Here is a 16868-nt window from a genome sequence, read left to right as displayed (position 1 = left end):
GATCATGCCATTACACTCCAGGCCTGAGCGACAGAGCAAGACTCTGTCTCAATCAATCAATAAGACAAACTCCCAATGCAGTATCACTTACAGAAACTTATTCTGTGAACTTTAATTAGGTTAAATGCTTTTTCATTTTAATCGAAGGTTAAATATTTTAGTATTTAATCGTATGAACTTTCCACTGAGCACTGATTTACCTGTGCCCCACAGATTATTGTATTATTATTTTCTAGAAATTCTCTAAAGGTGCTTGCTGAAGAATCAGGATAAAGCATAACATCTGAAATTTACTTCAAAATACTTCAGTAAAATAAAAGATTAAGCAAATAAGGCAACTATTAAATCTAGGTAACAATTTTGTGGATGTTATATTAGTCTATTTCTCTCAATGTTTAAAATTCTGTTAATCAAATCAAAAGGGTAAAACTACAAAATAAGATGATGCGATTCATCACTTATAAGGCTAAAATTTATCTCTAGAATATCAGTTAATATCAGTTACTCTCTGGAATAATCAGTTTATGTTCAATTAAATATACCCTACAATTATGAAAGACGCAGACTCAAGCAGAACTAAATGAAGACCTTTGTTGAAATTCCATCAATGTGCAAAATGAAATGAGCTAAGAGAATAAAATTTTTTTAAAAAAGGAGGTTGAGTGCTGTGGCTCACACCTATAATTCAAGTACTTTGGGAGGCCAAGGTGGGCAATCACCTGGTCAGTTCAAGACTAGCCTGGCCAACATGGCAAAACCCCGTCTCTACTAAAAATAGAAAAATTAGCCAGGCATGGTAGCATATGCTTGTAGTCCCAGCTACTCCGGAGGCTGAGACAGGAGAATGGCTTGAACCCAGGAGGTGGAGGTTGCAGTGAGCTGAGATCGAGCCACTGCGCTTCAGCCTGGCGACAGAGGAAGACTCCATCTCAAAAAAAATAATAATAATAATAAAAAAAGAAAATCTAGCATGATTTACATTATACACTAGGCACTTAATAGTAGTTAATTTGCTTACCGTTTGCATGGATTGGAATGGAGCTGCATTTACATTGATTCCACTGCTATGTAAAGGTTTGCTTGTCCCAGCCTGAAATACTTGAGGCTGAGAAGCAGCAGGAAGGGATGATGATGCTGTAGTCTGGTCTGTATTTAAAGAGATTGTTGCCTAAACACAAAGTGAATAGATGTACTTTAGTGGTAAACTAAACTTAACCAAACATAAAGTGAATAGATGTACTAAAGTGGTAAATTAATCTCAAACTTATGTATATTAACAAACTCAAGTATTTCATGAAAGCAAAGTAGGTCCAACAAGAAGAATCACTATATTAATGGTAATGTACCTCTGTCCAATTCATGAGTAAGTACCTCATCAAATGTATGCAGCCTGGTAACAGAACTTGCCTGAATCTGATCAATTGGTTCCTTCTGTGGTCGTTGCTCTGTGGCATGAGAAGGCTGGTACAAGGGTTGAGATCCTGTATACCCCTCACTTGTGGATGACACCAAAGGAACCTAGACGTAAGTAAAGAAATCAAACCTTCTTTCTGCTTACAAAATTGACTGTTATAAAAAGAAGCTATCTCTAAGACACATAGCGCTAAGAAATAGATACAACTGCTAAAGAAGGCAGAAATACTACCATCTCTCTTTAAATTTGTGTAATATAAAATGTAAAAATTGCAAAAAACATATTTTTTGAAGCTCAACATTAAATAAACCCAAGTCTAATTATAAAAGCCCTCCGTAAGTACTTCTAAGATGGCAAAATCACTAAATTTTAGAATTATGTCTAAACCATGTCTTCTGGAAATCTCCGTACTAAATTAAAAAAGCTTTTCATTATAATAAATCATTTAAAATGCAAGATGTAAGAAAAATTTAAAAAGTCATCAAAAGAAAAATAAACCTAAATATGGAAATAAAGGCTGACAGCTATCTACTACAATGAATTTGTTGAATTCCAACAGAACACTTGAACACTGATGAAATTCATACCTTTCTTTCATAAGCTAAGAAAGTAACCAAGGAACTAATTAAAACAAAAGTGAAAAAATATTTTTAAATTGTATTTTAAAAATAGGGATGATGTCTCGCTACATTGCCCAGGCTGGTCTTGAATTCTTGACCTCAAGTGATCCTTCCATCTCAGCATCCTAAAGTACTAGGATTATAGGCATGAGTTAACTCACCTAGCCCTGAAAAAATAGCTACTCTTACCTGTGTGGCTTCTGGTTGTACAGGAACTTGATTAGGCTGAGCAAGTCTAGATTCAGAATGAACTGCAAAGATGACCAAAAAATTTTTGTCATACAAAATTAAATTTTTAGAGAAGCGTCTAAATACCTTTTATTGCACTATTAAAGGCAGTGTTTTTTTTTTTGTTGGGAGACAGGGTCTCGCTCTGTCACCAAGGCTGGAGTGCAGTGGCATGATCTTGGCTCACTGCAACCTCTGCCTCCCAGGCTCAAGTGATCCTGCCAACTCAGCCTTCCAAGTAGATGGGACTACAGGTGTGTGTGCCACCACACTCAAATAATTTTCATATTTTTAATAGAGACAGGGTTTCGCCATGTTGCCCAGGTTGGTCTCAAACTCCCTAGATTCAAGCAATCTGCCCATCTCAGTCTCCCAAAGTGCTGGGATTACAGGGATGAACCACCATGCCTGGCAATTAAAGGTAAATTTCTATAGTCAAACCACAAATACTTTTTAGCAATCATGAAATTGGGAAATGCAGATATAATTTTAGCTTTCAAGTGAGCATCTCTTTTACTAGCAGTGATTATTATTTAACAGTTTACTTTTACAATTGCTCTCTTTTTTCTAAAAGTGTTCATAAGAACGCACTAACAAATAATCAGTACCATGAGAAAAACATTTAAAGCTGTAATCATAAAGTAGCATTATTCATACTCCAGACCTCAGATATATAGTATTCCATTTTCATCTTTTCTTTCTTCGGAAGCAGGGTCTCACTGTGTTGCCCAGGCTGGAGTGCAGTGGTGCCATCATAGCTAACTGCAGCCTTAAACTCTGGGCTCAAATAATCCTGCCACCTTGGCCTACTCAGTAGCTAGGACTACAGGTGCAGGCCACCCTGCCAAGCTAACTTTTATATTTTGCTAATTTTTACAGTTTTTGCAGAGGCGAGGTCTCACTATGTTGCCCACAGTGGTATCAAAACTCCTGGGCTCAAGTAATCTTTAACCCTCAGCTTCCCAAAGCACTGAGATTACAGGCATGAGCTACCTGGCTCAACATATCTTAACATTACCAATTTTCAATTCATTTCAAATGTTTCTATAGAAAAAGGAAATTTAAGATACATTCTTTTTGAGCACCTATATTCAACTCAGCATGCATCTTCTTAACAATTCCCATCACTCTCTCACCTCCCTTCCCAACAATGATTAAACAGATAATCAAAATTACAGAATCTTTGGTTAGTCATTTAGAAAGCACTCATTTCACTGGACAGTCTAAAGGACTTAGCATTATGTAAATATCTAAATAGCCTTACAGGTCACATCAGTGCTATGTGTACTGATTTTCATACAATTTACCAGCTGAAAAAACGACATAATCTCTTCCTTTAGGAGAACTCAGAAAATGAACACTAAAAACCATGAGGGCTTTCTTACAGGCTTCACCTTTGAGTTGTTTCCTAACTCTAAGTAGAAATGTGAGATATGAGCTCCCTTTACTTCAGAAAAATCCTAAGTACCTTACACCAAATAATTGTCATTAAACACACTTTTACTTAGCAACTTCTTTTATGATATTTAAGATCATGCAACATTAAATAGGTTATTTTATTTAGTTCCACTTTTGTACCACTAACATTGATGTGTTCTGGGAAAAAAAAAACAAGATGACTCACAATCACTAATAGACCTGGAGAGAAGGTCCACTTAACCCAATGGAAGACAACAATTTTATTTAGTGCTACTACTTCACATAATGGTTAAGTCCAAAAAGAGGCTGAAACTGTCTCATAGTTTTCTCTCATCCCTTTGCCTCTTACATATTCCCTTACCCACTTCACTGCTGTGTATTATTTTTTAAGGTAATAAAATCTAGAAATTCTCCCAGAATTCTATAAGCATTCAAGACAGACACCTCTATTATTTTTACTCCTAGATTAATTTTGAAATTTTAAAAGCCGAGCAAAATTTCACTTGTTAAAAGTTACAAAAACAGGCAAAACTGGTCTATTACGGTCAGAAGTACGGAAGTGGTTACTATCATCGTGGCGAGGATAACTAGTGATTGGGTTTCTGAGGTACTGGTAATGTTTCATTTCTTAATCTAGGTGCAGGTGTTTTCAGTTTATGAAAAATCATTAAACTTCCGTGTATTTTTCTATGTCTACATGCCAATAAGAAGTTTAAAAATAAACAATTACAAGACTACATTTTAAATTCAAATTATAGGAAGAATAACATTCTTTTTATCAAATTAAAAGATCTAAGGGTCAAAATTAAACAGTCATTAAAATAAAATTAATTTTCACAAACTTTATAAAACCTGAAAGTACTGGCCTTATACTTCTCTCTCACATAAAAAATGTACCACTACTAACCTGGAGGGCAAACCAGCTGGGGCATGTCCATGTTTTGTGCTGGATTCATAGGCTGTGCAGATACAATGGCAGGATCAAGTGTCTGGTTTTCAAAATCCAGCATTGAATCCTACAGGTTAAGTTAGGATAGAATAGAATAAAGTCAAATAATATAAACACTTAAACTTTCTGATACAGTGTTTGACTAAAATGAACATACCTGTATGAAATTATAGGGACCCTGCATCTGTGCCATAAGGTCTTGTACTCGCTGTCTTCTCACAAGGGGATCTGCTTGAGCCACTGGAGTCAAAGAGTGGGGCTCTGGTACTGAAGGGGATGCAGCCTGAGGTTGCTGCTGGAGTGAATTTACCACCTAAGTTAGGAAAAAAGGTTAAGAAGGAATAGGAGCACAAAAAAGCTCCACTCATTACCATCATGATGGGTCCCCAAACTATATATACTATCCATACTATAAACAGAACAGGATTTAATGTAGTTACCCAAATGGACTACATTTATGCCAAATTTAACATTCTGAAAAATGTCATCACTTCTACAGGTTTACTATAGAAAACCTAGCAATTTTAAGAAAAATACATCATTTTAAGATGTAAATAACACAAGGGTAATCTTCCTTCGAAAGTAGCTTATAAAATCTTCATCATTTCAGTTGCACAGGATCACTATGTAGCATTTCAGATTTATTTATCTATTTTTTAATTGTTTTTCATTTTGAGGCAGTCTCGCTCAGTCACCCAGGCTGAAGCACAGTGGCAGGGTCTTGGCTCACTGCAACCTCAGCCTCCCAGATTCAAGCAGTTCTCCTGCCTCAGCCTCCTGAGTCGCTAGGATTACAGGCACCTGCCACCATGTCCGGCTAATTTTTGTATTTTTAGTAGAGACAGGGTTTCACCATGTTGGCCAGGCTGGTCTTGAACTCCTGACCTCATGATCCACCCGCTTCAGCCTCCCAAAGCACTGGGAATGCAGGCATAAGCCATCTCGCTCAGCCTCAGATTTTATAAGCTACTTTTGAAGGAAGATTACCCGTGTGTATTTACATCTTAAAACGATGTATTTTTCTTAAAATTGCTAGGTTTTCTATAGTAACTGAATTTACATATCTATGTCAAATCTATCTGCCTCAAAACTTGGTATATAGCACTCAAGAAATGTTAGCTATTATTAGCATCATTCCATCTTCTCAGCCAACACCACAAGATCAAGCTTTACTACCTCATCTAAACTTTTACATAAGCCAAAGTTCCATCTAGTAGTCTTTTCCCAGCTCTAATAATTTCCTCTGGTTATTGTTTTTATTCCCTGCTCTGCAAGGAAATCCTCACTAACTTTTATTACATCAAATTTATATTATCCTGTCTGGATTTAAAACTGGACAACTCATAATGGTTGAAACTAGGCAAAGTCAATTATTTCCTTTATAAACAACACAGATAAAAATTGCTACCAAACCAAAACCAACAACTGTGTAGTACCAACTTCAAGATGCTCCAAAAATTTGTGTAATCTCACGTGGATCACCTTTAGAAAGGCCTACCTATCAGATACCAAGAACAAACCACGATGGCACAATGGTAAGTAGTATGCTCTTCTCAAAATGCAAAAAATACAAAACCACAAAACACAATATATGTTGCTTCCCAACTTTTTCCTACTATGCCAATGATAATCTTTCATTATAATGTTCAACAAAACAAATACACTAATAGCTTATTTTTACTTCCACATCCATGTTAATTCATCTCGGTTACCTGGCTCCCCTAAAACCATATATCCCATCTACTCAGTCAAGGCTCAATGGGTTTGTACACCTCAGATATACAGCTGACCCTTGAACAACATAGGTTTGAACTGCACAGGTTCACTTATCCACGTATTTTTTTTCAACCAGTACTCCTGGGATATGAAACACCTGTGTATATGTGGGTCCCGCATATACATGGCACAACTTGAGTATGAGCAGATTTCGGTGTATGTGTGGGTGTCCTAGAACCAATGCCCCTTGTATACCAAGGAACAACTGTAAATCACCATTCTACTAATCTTTTTGATTGATTTCTCTTCTAACCCTCCTGTAACACTTCTGAACTGCACTTTTTAATTCAGTAAATATACACTATTTTGTTGGGACTCTGTAGGGCAGTATTTTCATCCAAAGTACCTTTCTGGGGTAAGTACCTAATTCTTTATGTATCAACGGGAGATTCTGGTGCTCCAATACAGGGATGAAGCTGCTGGCACAATTATAGCATGCTTGGGCCGGGTACAGTGGTTCATGACTGCAATCCCAGCACTTTGGGAGGCTAAAGCGGGCAGATCACTTGAAGTCAGGAGTCCAAGACCAGCCTGGCCAATACGGTGAAACCCCATCCCTACTGGGTAACAGTAAGACTCATTCAAAAATAAAAACAAACAAAAAAATCTTTGGAATCTCTTTGGAGAATGGGTTTTTTGTTGTTGTTGTTTTTATTTATTTTGAGACAGAGTCTCGCTCTGTCAGCCAGGCTGGAATACAGTGACATGATCTCAGCTTGCTACAACCTCTACCTCCCCAGTTCAAGCAATTCCCGAACCTCCGCCTCACAAATAGCTGGGATTACAGGCATGCACCACCACACCCAGGTTTTTGTTAAATCGCTTTTAAAGTAGAGACAGGGTTTCACCATGTCAGCCAGGCTGGCCTTGAACTCCAGGCCTCATATAATCCACCCACCTCAGCCCCACAAAGTGCTAGGATTACAGGCATGAGCCACCATGTCCAGCCAGGAGAATGGTCTTAATAGAATAACATACTAAAAACGAAAACATACTGCCCTTAGCTTAAAACTGTTTTCCTGAACTTTGGAGGTGTCAAGACAGACATCTAAAAGAGGATCAAAAGGTAGGCCAGGACCAATTGGTAAGGCTTACAGGTTAATAAGGCATCACTGAGAACCTCAAGTACAAGTAACTTAAAGCTAACTTTTCCAATGATTAAGTTCTGACAATCAATAGGATGATTCAGAGGCAGTCACAGAGGAATAATATGAAGGGAATCACTGAACTAGACATGAGGACCCGAAAAAAAGCATCATCTCAGTTGAGAGACAGCATTAGAAAACACTAGAAGAAGTCTACATACAGCCTAGTGACCAAACAGAATTAGGGTAAGCGAGGAGTGCAAGATGATACCCCAACACACAGCTATCAGCGTGGGAGCCCAGATTTTTACAGAGCAACCTAATTTCAGAAAGAGACAAATTATGGTAACAGATAAATTAATCCACAGGTAACTTTGTATAAAATAAATTTTTTAAAACTGGTTCAGCAAAGCAGTGATCCTATTAAACATCTACAGGGATAAACATTCATCTTTTTTGAAGTAACAGTCTAACGTAATGAGTTTGTTACTGTAATAAATGTACTAATGATGCAAAAATCAGTCTTAATTTGTTCTCAGTAAAGATAAAAATTACTAACTGAAGACAAAGACAACAACCTTGCAATACAGAGATCTCTTACCTCAACTGTTTCAACTGTCCACTCATCTACCTGCTCCTTTTCACCACTGGTGAACTGTGTTTCTGCCATGAACTGTCTATTTACATACTGCAAAGCAAAGCAAATATTTGAGAAATCTGTTTGAAAGGCAGCAAAGTAAAGGCAGCCATTAAATTAAAATCATACCTCTGTTGATTCAACTTCATTTTGCTCAGTGTACTCTTCTGCTGGCTCAGGTTCTAAGAGGTAATAAAAAATGATGCAAAACAAAAGATTTATAGGTAAGCAATACTACTCTGTGTAATACTGGTAGATACATGTCATTATACATTTGTCCAAACCTATAGAATTACAACACTAAGCGTAAACCCAGATGTAAAATATGGACTTCAGGTGATAATGATGTGTCATTGTAGGTTTATCAACTGTTAACAAATGTACCACTCTGGTGGGTGATGCTGTGCATCTGTGAGGGTAGAAAGTAAATGGCAAATCTCTATACCTTCCATTCAGTTTTGTTGTGAACCTAGAACTGCTCTAAAAAGTAAAGTCAGCTGGGCACAGTATCTCACACCTGTAATCCAAACACTTTGGGAGGCTGAGGAGGGCGGATCACTTGAGATCAGGAGTTCAAGACCATCCTGGCAAAACCCGGTCTCTATTAAAAATACAAAAAATTAGGCCAGGCATGGTGGCTCATGCCCGTAATCCCAACACTTTGGGAGGCCAAGGCAGGCAGATCATTTGAGATCAGGAGATGGAGACCAGACTGATCAACATGGCAAAATTCCATCTCTACTAAAAATACAAAAATTAGCCAGGCGTAGTGGTGCATGCCTGAAATCCCAGCTATTCTGGAGGCTGAGGCAGGAGAACTACTTGAACCTGGGAGATGGAGGATGCAGTGAGCCAGAGATCATTGCACTCCAGCCTGGGCAACAGAATAAAACTCCGTCTCAAAAAAAAAAATCTGAAAAATAAGCCGGGCGTGGTGATAGATGCCTAAAATCCCAGCTACTTGGGAGGCTGAGGCAAGAGAATCGCTTGAACCCGGAGACAGGTTACAGTGAGCCAAGATCAGGCCATTGCACTCCAGCCTGAGAAACGAAAGCAAAACTCCATCTCAAAAAAATAAAAATAAAAACAAAGTTTATTTTTAGAAATGATGCCATAAAGTATAAGAAATTATTTTTAAAGTTAAGAATTCAACTAGGCCGGGCGTCATGGCTCACGCCTGTAATCACAGCACTTTGGAAGGCCGAGGCAGGGGGATCACCTAAGGTCAGGAGTCTGAGACCAGCCTAACCAACATGGTGAAACTCTATCTCCTTTAAAAAATACAAAAATTAGCCAGACGTGGTGGTGTGCGCCTGTAATCCCAGCTACACAGGAGGCTGAGGCACGAGAATCAACTGAACCAGGGAGGCAGACGTTGTGGCAAGCTGAGAGATCACACCACTATACTACAGCCTGGGCAACAGAGAGTCAGTCCCCTATCCCCACCCCTACCCCAGAAAATAAAAATAAAATAAAAAGAATTCAACTTAAGGCTGGGCATAGTGACTTATGCCTGTCATCTCAGGACTTCAGGAGGCACATCACTTGAGGTCAGGAGTTCAAGACAAGCCTGGCCTATACGGTGAAACCCCAACTCTACTAAAGATACAAAAAAAATCAGCTGGGTGTGCTGGCATGCACCTGTGATCCCAGCTACTAGAGAGGCCAACGCAGTTGAATCACTTGACCCTGGGAGGTGGAAATTGCAGTGAGTCAAGATCATGCCACTGCACTCCAGCCTTAGCAACAGAGCTAGACTCTGCCCCCAATGCCCTGGAAAAAAAAAAAATTAACTTAAATTCCAAATAAGTAGGCTGGCACAGTGACTCATGCCTGTAATCTCAGCACTTTGGGAGGCTGAGGCGGGTAGATCACCTGTGGTCAGCAGTTTGAGACTAGCCTGACCAACATGGTGAAACCCTGTGTCTACTAAAAATACAAAATTAGCTGGGGGTGGTGGCACATGCCTGTAATCTCAGCTACTTGGGAGGCTGAGGCAGGACAATCGCTTGAACCCAGGAGGCAAAGGTTACAGTGAGCGAAGATAGCACCCTTGCACTCCAGCCTGGGCAACAAGTCTCAAAAAAAAAAAAAAAATTGCAAATAAGTAAATAGTTCACCATCACATAATCTAAACTTACTTACAAAGTTAATTAACAGTATTTGTGTATATATATATATGTGTGTGTGTATCTCTTATATTTAGAAAGTTTTCTTTACCATTTATTCCAGAATTATGTTAAGTTCAAGATAGCTATTTCAGATAATGTATAATGCAAATAAAGAGCTACTATATTAAAATCGCTCTCTATTCTCATAAGTAATAGGATAAAGTAGCATACAGATTAAAAATCTTACTTAGTAAAGTGTAAGAGGAGGGAAAAAGATTGTCTTATGTTTATCTCCAACTATTAATTCCACCAATGTGCAACCTTCCCTTCTAGTTTCCACCTTCTAGTTACCACTTACTAAGTGCTTACTTACCATGTGCCAGGCACTGTATACACACTTGACATATTTTCTAAATGGGGAACCTGAGGTATAAGAGTTTTACTAACTTGCCCAAAGTTACAGAGCTAGTAAGTATTGAAGCCAAAATTTAAATCCAGGCACTCTGATTCTAAAACCCATGCTTTCATAACCATTACAAAATTTATGCTCCAATGTTTCCTTGTATTTGGAATTTTACTCATCAACTTAAGAGTTATCACAAAAATATTCAGTTAAGTTTCTAGCTATATAATTAATTTTACAATTAACTGGAAAAGACTCCTTGTCTTGGAGGAATTTATAGTTCAAGATCATGGAGTTATAATGTCCCCATGATTAAAACAAAACAAAATAAACTCATACTATTAATCCAATGCACTGGCATGGTAAATAGCAAATCTGAGCATTTCAGACAAAAACTATTTGAAAATCCTTGTAACAGTAGGCCTCACCCATGCTCCTGCCCAGCAATACCACTGCAAAAGTACTATCAGTTTATAATAGTGATCAAGACTAGTAAGACAAATGACTGATAATGAATACTTCTAGGAATTACTCTTGGTAATCTGTCTTAACATGTTGTCATGCTTAAAGTCTCTTTAAAAATAAAATCCAGTGAGTAGGGGGCTAAGGGAGGGACAGCAGGGGTAAGGAGACTGGGGAGGGATAACATTAGGAGAAATACCAAATGTAGATGACAGGGTGATGGATGCAGCAAACCTCAACCATGGCATGTGTAATACCTATGTAACAAACCTTCAGTTCTGCACACGTATCCCAGAACTTAAAAGTATAATAAGGAAATTTTTAAAAATATAAATATATATATAATAAAATAAAATCTAGTGTACATATATGAAAACTACGTAAGTGTATAGCTTAAACTTGTAGCAAAATCAAATAAAACCAGGACCCTAAACTAAGTTCATATCCACCTAATACTCACCAGCTTCAGCTACCTGGTCTTCAACTGTAGGTGCTGAGGCTGCCTCTTCTTCCTCACACAACCCATTCTGGTGGTTGTGGGTGCTGTCAAAGTAGTTTGACTGAAAAACACGCTCGACAATTTCCTTTAGAACTTTATCTTAAAAAAGAACATGAATTATAATGTTAGACTTATTTGAGGATGCATGGCTTGAAAAAGATTCAGCATTCTACAAAATACTGTTGTTAAAAAACAACTGTTACTAAAACACATATACACATAGAAAGATTAAATTTCACCAAGAACAGAAATGTATTACACAATGATAGGGAACAAGAAGAATGTAGTTATATTAAACATTATGGTTTTTTTGTTTTTTGAGATGCAGTCTTGCTCTGTCACCCAGGCTGGAGTGCAGTCGCATGATCTCAGCTCACTGCAACCACCGCCTCCCAGAGTCAAATAATTCTCATTCCTCAGCCTCCCAAGTAGCTGAGATTACAGGCATGCACTACCATGTCTGGTCAGTTTTTGTATTTTTAGTAGACACAGGTTTTCACCATGTTACCCAGGTTGGTCTTGAACTTCTGACCTCAGGTGATCTGCCCACCTTGGCTTCCCAAAGGGCTAGGATTACAGGTGTGAGCCACTGCTCCCAGCCTGAACCTTATGTATTTTAAGTAAATTAGATAGGGGGAAAAAGATAATATTTAATGTTTATTCATTCAGTAAGTATTTATTCAGTGCCTAATCTACATTAGGCAATATGCTAGGCAATGGGAATACAAAAAGGTATGTAAAGACACAATATCTCCCCTCATTAACCTTATGGTCTAACAGAGATGACATCAGATACAAATACAAAAAACTTACATCTGTGAAAAGTACTATACAGAAGTACAATAGATTGGAACCAATCAGAGTGAGGTCACAAAAGGCTCTTCTAGTAAGTGCTACAAGAGTTGAAATCTAGAAGAGTAGAGGGGAAGAAGTGTTTCAAGGTAGAGGAAACAGCATTACAAAGTCCTATACAAAGGACATTAAATACAAGAAAAGGAAAGGAAGCCACTGTGGCTGAAATGAAGGGAATAAAGAAAAAGCACAGGGAAACATGTAGCTGGAAAAACTGGTAAGTGCCAGACCATGAATGTCCTTGAAGTTAAGAACAAACTTAGTAAAATATAACTGAGATGAACCACTTAATATTTTAAAGAGGGAGAGGGGTGGACTCAGTTGAGCAACCGCATCAGACAAGAGAAAGGCATAAAAGCAAAGGAGAAAGAGAATTAGACAGTTAAAAGATATTTAAAGACAAACAAAAACTAAAAGAATTTGGTGTACCAGGATATTAAGAAAAAGTGCAGGGTAAAGGGGGAGACGTATAAAGTTATTATTTTCAATTTCCTAGACTTGTATATTATTAATAGATATAGAATAGGGCCACTTCCTGATAGGTCACTGTAAAGAAAAATAAAATTTCAAGGACCATATTATATCAAAGCATTGCAAAATTAATCCTAATAAACTGCCAACATGTCTTTCAATAATGAACACTTCACATGTTTTCCTTATGTCACTTCAGAGATTCCTGACTCAAAACTGTTTCCAACAACTTATAGATACAAATCAAATGCACATAAAAACACTAATTTGGGTATATTACTACCTTTCCATTGTAAAGATGTTACATTCCTAAGATATGGGAACAAGAGTAGATAGAAAATACCCCAAAACAAGCTTTAAGCTTAAAGGTTTTTATAACACCTTTGTTACTCTTCAACAATGCTCATGAAAATCTGATGAAGCTTGACCTAAAACTCCCTTCCAACAGCTAAAAAGGCATAAACACAGACACTTTCATTTTATGTTCAAAAACCTATCTTCCTAATTTAACCTTATAAATGGCAAAGATAAGAATCTATTCTCTGATTTAACAAGTTAAAATGAAAAATTACTAGTTTACTGGAAGAATGAAACTTAAATGTCCCCTTTCAAGAAAATCAGTTCATACCATGTTTGAGAATAAGGAACTCACACAGAAAATGAGACCAAGTATCAGCATATTTTAAATATTAAAAAAAACCCCAATATCCCCAAATTAGTAGATGTTTAAGACAAACTAAAGAAAGACTTGGCCAGCTGAGGTGGCTCATGCCTGTAATCCCAGCACTTTGGGAGGCCAAGCGAGTGGATCACGAGGTCAGGAGTTCAAGACCAGACTGGCCAACATGGTGAAACCAGACTGGCCAACATGGTGAAAAAATACAAAAATTAGCTGGGCATGGTGGCTTGCGCCTGTAATCCCAGATACTTGGGAGGCTGAGGTAGGAGAACTGCTTGAACCGGGACCCGGAAGGCGGAGGCTGCAGTGTGAGATGGCGCCATTGCACCCCAGGCTGGGTTATAGAGCAAGACTCCATCTCAAAAAATAAAAAATTAAAAAAACTAAGGCAATAACCATGAATAAAATGTATGAGATGCAGTAATTGTTTCATAAACTTCAGCCATAAAACAAACAGTCCGTCTAATACCAAAAGCTCCGGAAAGTCAATGTGATGTTAATCTGTCCACCTCAAACACAGTTTAGTTACATACAAGACCGTGTGAAGCTAGAACTATCATATTCACACAATTTTAGTTGTTTCTTGCCAGTGTTTTGATTTCCACATTACAGATAAAACACACAAAGATACAAAAAGGAAATAAACCAAAAAATAGACGAATGTTGTGTATACACTTCCAAATTTTTTTCAGTATTAGTTTTAAATAGGAAAATGAGCTGGATGCAGTGGCTCATGCCTGTAAATAAATCCCAGCACATTGGGAGGCCCAGGTAGGTGAATCACCTGAGGTAAGGTGTTTGACATCAGCCTGGCCAACATGGCAAAACCCCTCTCTACTAAAAATACAAAAGTTGGCTAGACATGATGGTACATGCCTATAATCCCAGCTACTCGAGAGGCTGAGGTGGGAGAATCACTTGAACCCAGGAGGCAGAGGTTGCAGTGAGCTGAGATTGTGCCACTGTACTCCAGCCTAGGCAACACAGTGAGACTCTGTCTCCAAAAAAAAAAAAAAAAAAAAAATTAGGAAAACTATTTTCTCCCAATTGAACAATGAACACAGGAAAACCAATTGTTAAAAATTCTAAGTTATGAAATCAAAGTTATCAGTAATACTCACAGGTGGTTCCACATACAGATTTTTCCTTCCCTTCCAGCAGGTCCCACAGGTGAATGGAGGCATGCTCATACTGTTCATTCAACCTTTTAATAGTAAAAAGCTAATTAATAACCTTTCAGTTGTCAACTTAAAGCAATATTCAGAAGTTTCTATTATCAAATACCACTATACCTCAAGCTCATGTCCCGTTCAGGGTCTACTAACTTATAGAATTCATCCAACAATGACAATTCCTCTTCGGACAATATTGGCACTCCATTCAAACCTTGTTTCAGGTCAGTTCGCACTTCATCATCTCCCAGTTTGTCCAAAACATACTGTAACTCAAGTACAGTTTTTAAGCGTTTCTGTTCAGCTTCTTCTCTCATAAGCTGCTCCCGACGTGCTGTCTTCTTTATTGTTTTCTGAATCTGCAAAACAATATAAACATGACACCAAAATGAGTTCCAAAAAACTTAGTTCAATTCATTTCAAGTCTAGCTTAAATAAGACATGTTTTACTCAATGAGTGAGATGTGACCCCAATACAAAGGATGATTCCTGACTTACAAATAAAGTTTTAAACATAATCTATTTTAAGCAATTATTAAAAATTCATAACAGCTCTTTCCCTAGAAGGTATTTTAACTACTGAAATGTTACTCATGAAGTAATGTGTTTGGGGCCTGTTTCAAAATAATCTAGAGGGCAAAGGGAGAAAGGAAATAAATGTAGATTTATGTGAAATACGACTGACCATGAGATGATAAATATACAAGCTGGGTACAGGTACAAACAGTTTCATTGTATTGTTTTCTTTCGTTAGATATATATGTCTGAAGTTTTTCATCATTTGCATAAAAAGTAAACATTTTATGAATTTGGAAATTATAGAAAAATTTAAAGGCTTGGGCCAATGAAAAAAGAAACCCAACCATAGCAACAATAAAAATCTTACCCCAATCTAGCTCCTCTATGGACTTTAGGTATCTACTAATGACTCACAAGGAAATGCCAAAACCCCACAAGTGCCCCTTTGCCCCACAAAATCCACTGCCAGTCTCAGACATTCCATCCTACTTAAAAAGAGTGCCTAGTTTGTTTTTATGAAGAAGATGAAGCTGGTGGAGAAAAACAGATAAAGCTAAGTATGAACGTATTTTTCCCACATTCTTCTTTTCTTCCCTGGAAAGGCTGAAAGGAAGGCATCAGTCAAACTCTATTATAATTTCTCTCCCTCTCTCTCATATCTAATATCAAGTTGAGGACAGAGAAGGCCCATCTTTCAAGAGCTATGGCAGTCTTTTCCTTTCCACTTATTCCCCCTTTCTCAAGCCTCACTCGGATGAACCAAGACACAGAAAACCAAAAATGGGGAAGGAGACGTGGGAGGAATGATGAAGGCCACAATAACAAGACAAATCTATAATGGTAATACAGTGTGCAGAATAAATAATATCTTAACATTAAATGGCAAGCGACAGCTGCAGTAAGCTGAAATGAGGCTACTGCATTCCAGCCTGGGCAAAAGCATGAGACAGTTTCCCTCTTGTTGCCCAGGCTGGAGTCCAATGGTGCGATCTCAGCTCACTGCAACCTCCGCCTCCCAGGTTCAAGTGATTCTCATGCCTCAAGTCTCCCGAGCAGCTGGGATTACAAGCATGTGCCACCATGCCCGACATTTTTGTATTATTAGTGGAGACATTTAGTAGGTATGTTTTTGTATTATTATTAGTTCTCTGTGTTGGTCAGGCTGGTCTTGAACTCCTGACCTCAAGTGATCCGCCCGCCTCAGCCTCCCAAGTGCTGGGATTACAGGCATTAGCCACAGCACCCAGCCGCCAAGTGTTCTTTCTTCAAAAATACTTTTAAAAAATTTGAGGCAAGGTCTATGTTTCCAAGGGTGGTCTTGAATTCCTGGCCTCAAGCAATCCTCTCACCTCAGCCTCCCAAAATACTAGGATTACAGGTATGAGCCACCATGCCCAACCAGGAAGGTCTTTCCTTTTTTTGTTCCTGTCTCACTCTGCTGAGGAGTGCAGTGTGGCAAGGAGATCTTGGCTCAATGACACCTCCACCTCCCAAGTTCAAGTAGTTCTCCTGACTCAGCCTCCTGGGATTACAGGTGCATGCCATCATGCCCAATTTTTGTATTTTTAGTAG

General features: G+C 38.1%; 1 protein-coding gene across 4 annotated transcripts in view; it reads right to left on the bottom strand.

Annotated features, from left to right (window-relative positions):
- CAPRIN1 (cell cycle associated protein 1) overlaps positions 1 to 16868 on the bottom strand; it is a 49875-nt gene that overhangs the window by 11623 nt on the left and 21384 nt on the right. For all 4 annotated transcript variants that reach the window (XM_035262341.3, XM_078340825.1, XM_078340824.1 and 1 more), the window contains 10 exons: positions 14898 to 15136; positions 14727 to 14809; positions 11565 to 11702; positions 8258 to 8310; positions 8093 to 8179; positions 4788 to 4943; positions 4589 to 4697; positions 2224 to 2285; positions 1408 to 1518; positions 1019 to 1168 (listed from right to left, as the gene is read on the bottom strand). In XM_035262341.3, coding sequence (XP_035118232.1) covers positions 1019 to 1168; positions 1408 to 1518; positions 2224 to 2285; positions 4589 to 4697; positions 4788 to 4943; positions 8093 to 8179; positions 8258 to 8310; positions 11565 to 11702; positions 14727 to 14809; positions 14898 to 15136 — 1188 coding nt within the window. The remainder of the gene's footprint in view (positions 1 to 1018; positions 1169 to 1407; positions 1519 to 2223; positions 2286 to 4588; positions 4698 to 4787; positions 4944 to 8092; positions 8180 to 8257; positions 8311 to 11564; positions 11703 to 14726; positions 14810 to 14897; positions 15137 to 16868) is intronic.

Source organism: Callithrix jacchus, chromosome 10 (assembly GCF_049354715.1).
Source record: "Callithrix jacchus isolate 240 chromosome 10, calJac240_pri, whole genome shotgun sequence".
NCBI lineage: Eukaryota > Metazoa > Chordata > Mammalia > Primates > Cebidae > Callithrix > Callithrix jacchus.
Note: the sequence above shows the minus strand (reverse complement) of the source record. Positions and strands in the feature narration are given on the sequence as shown.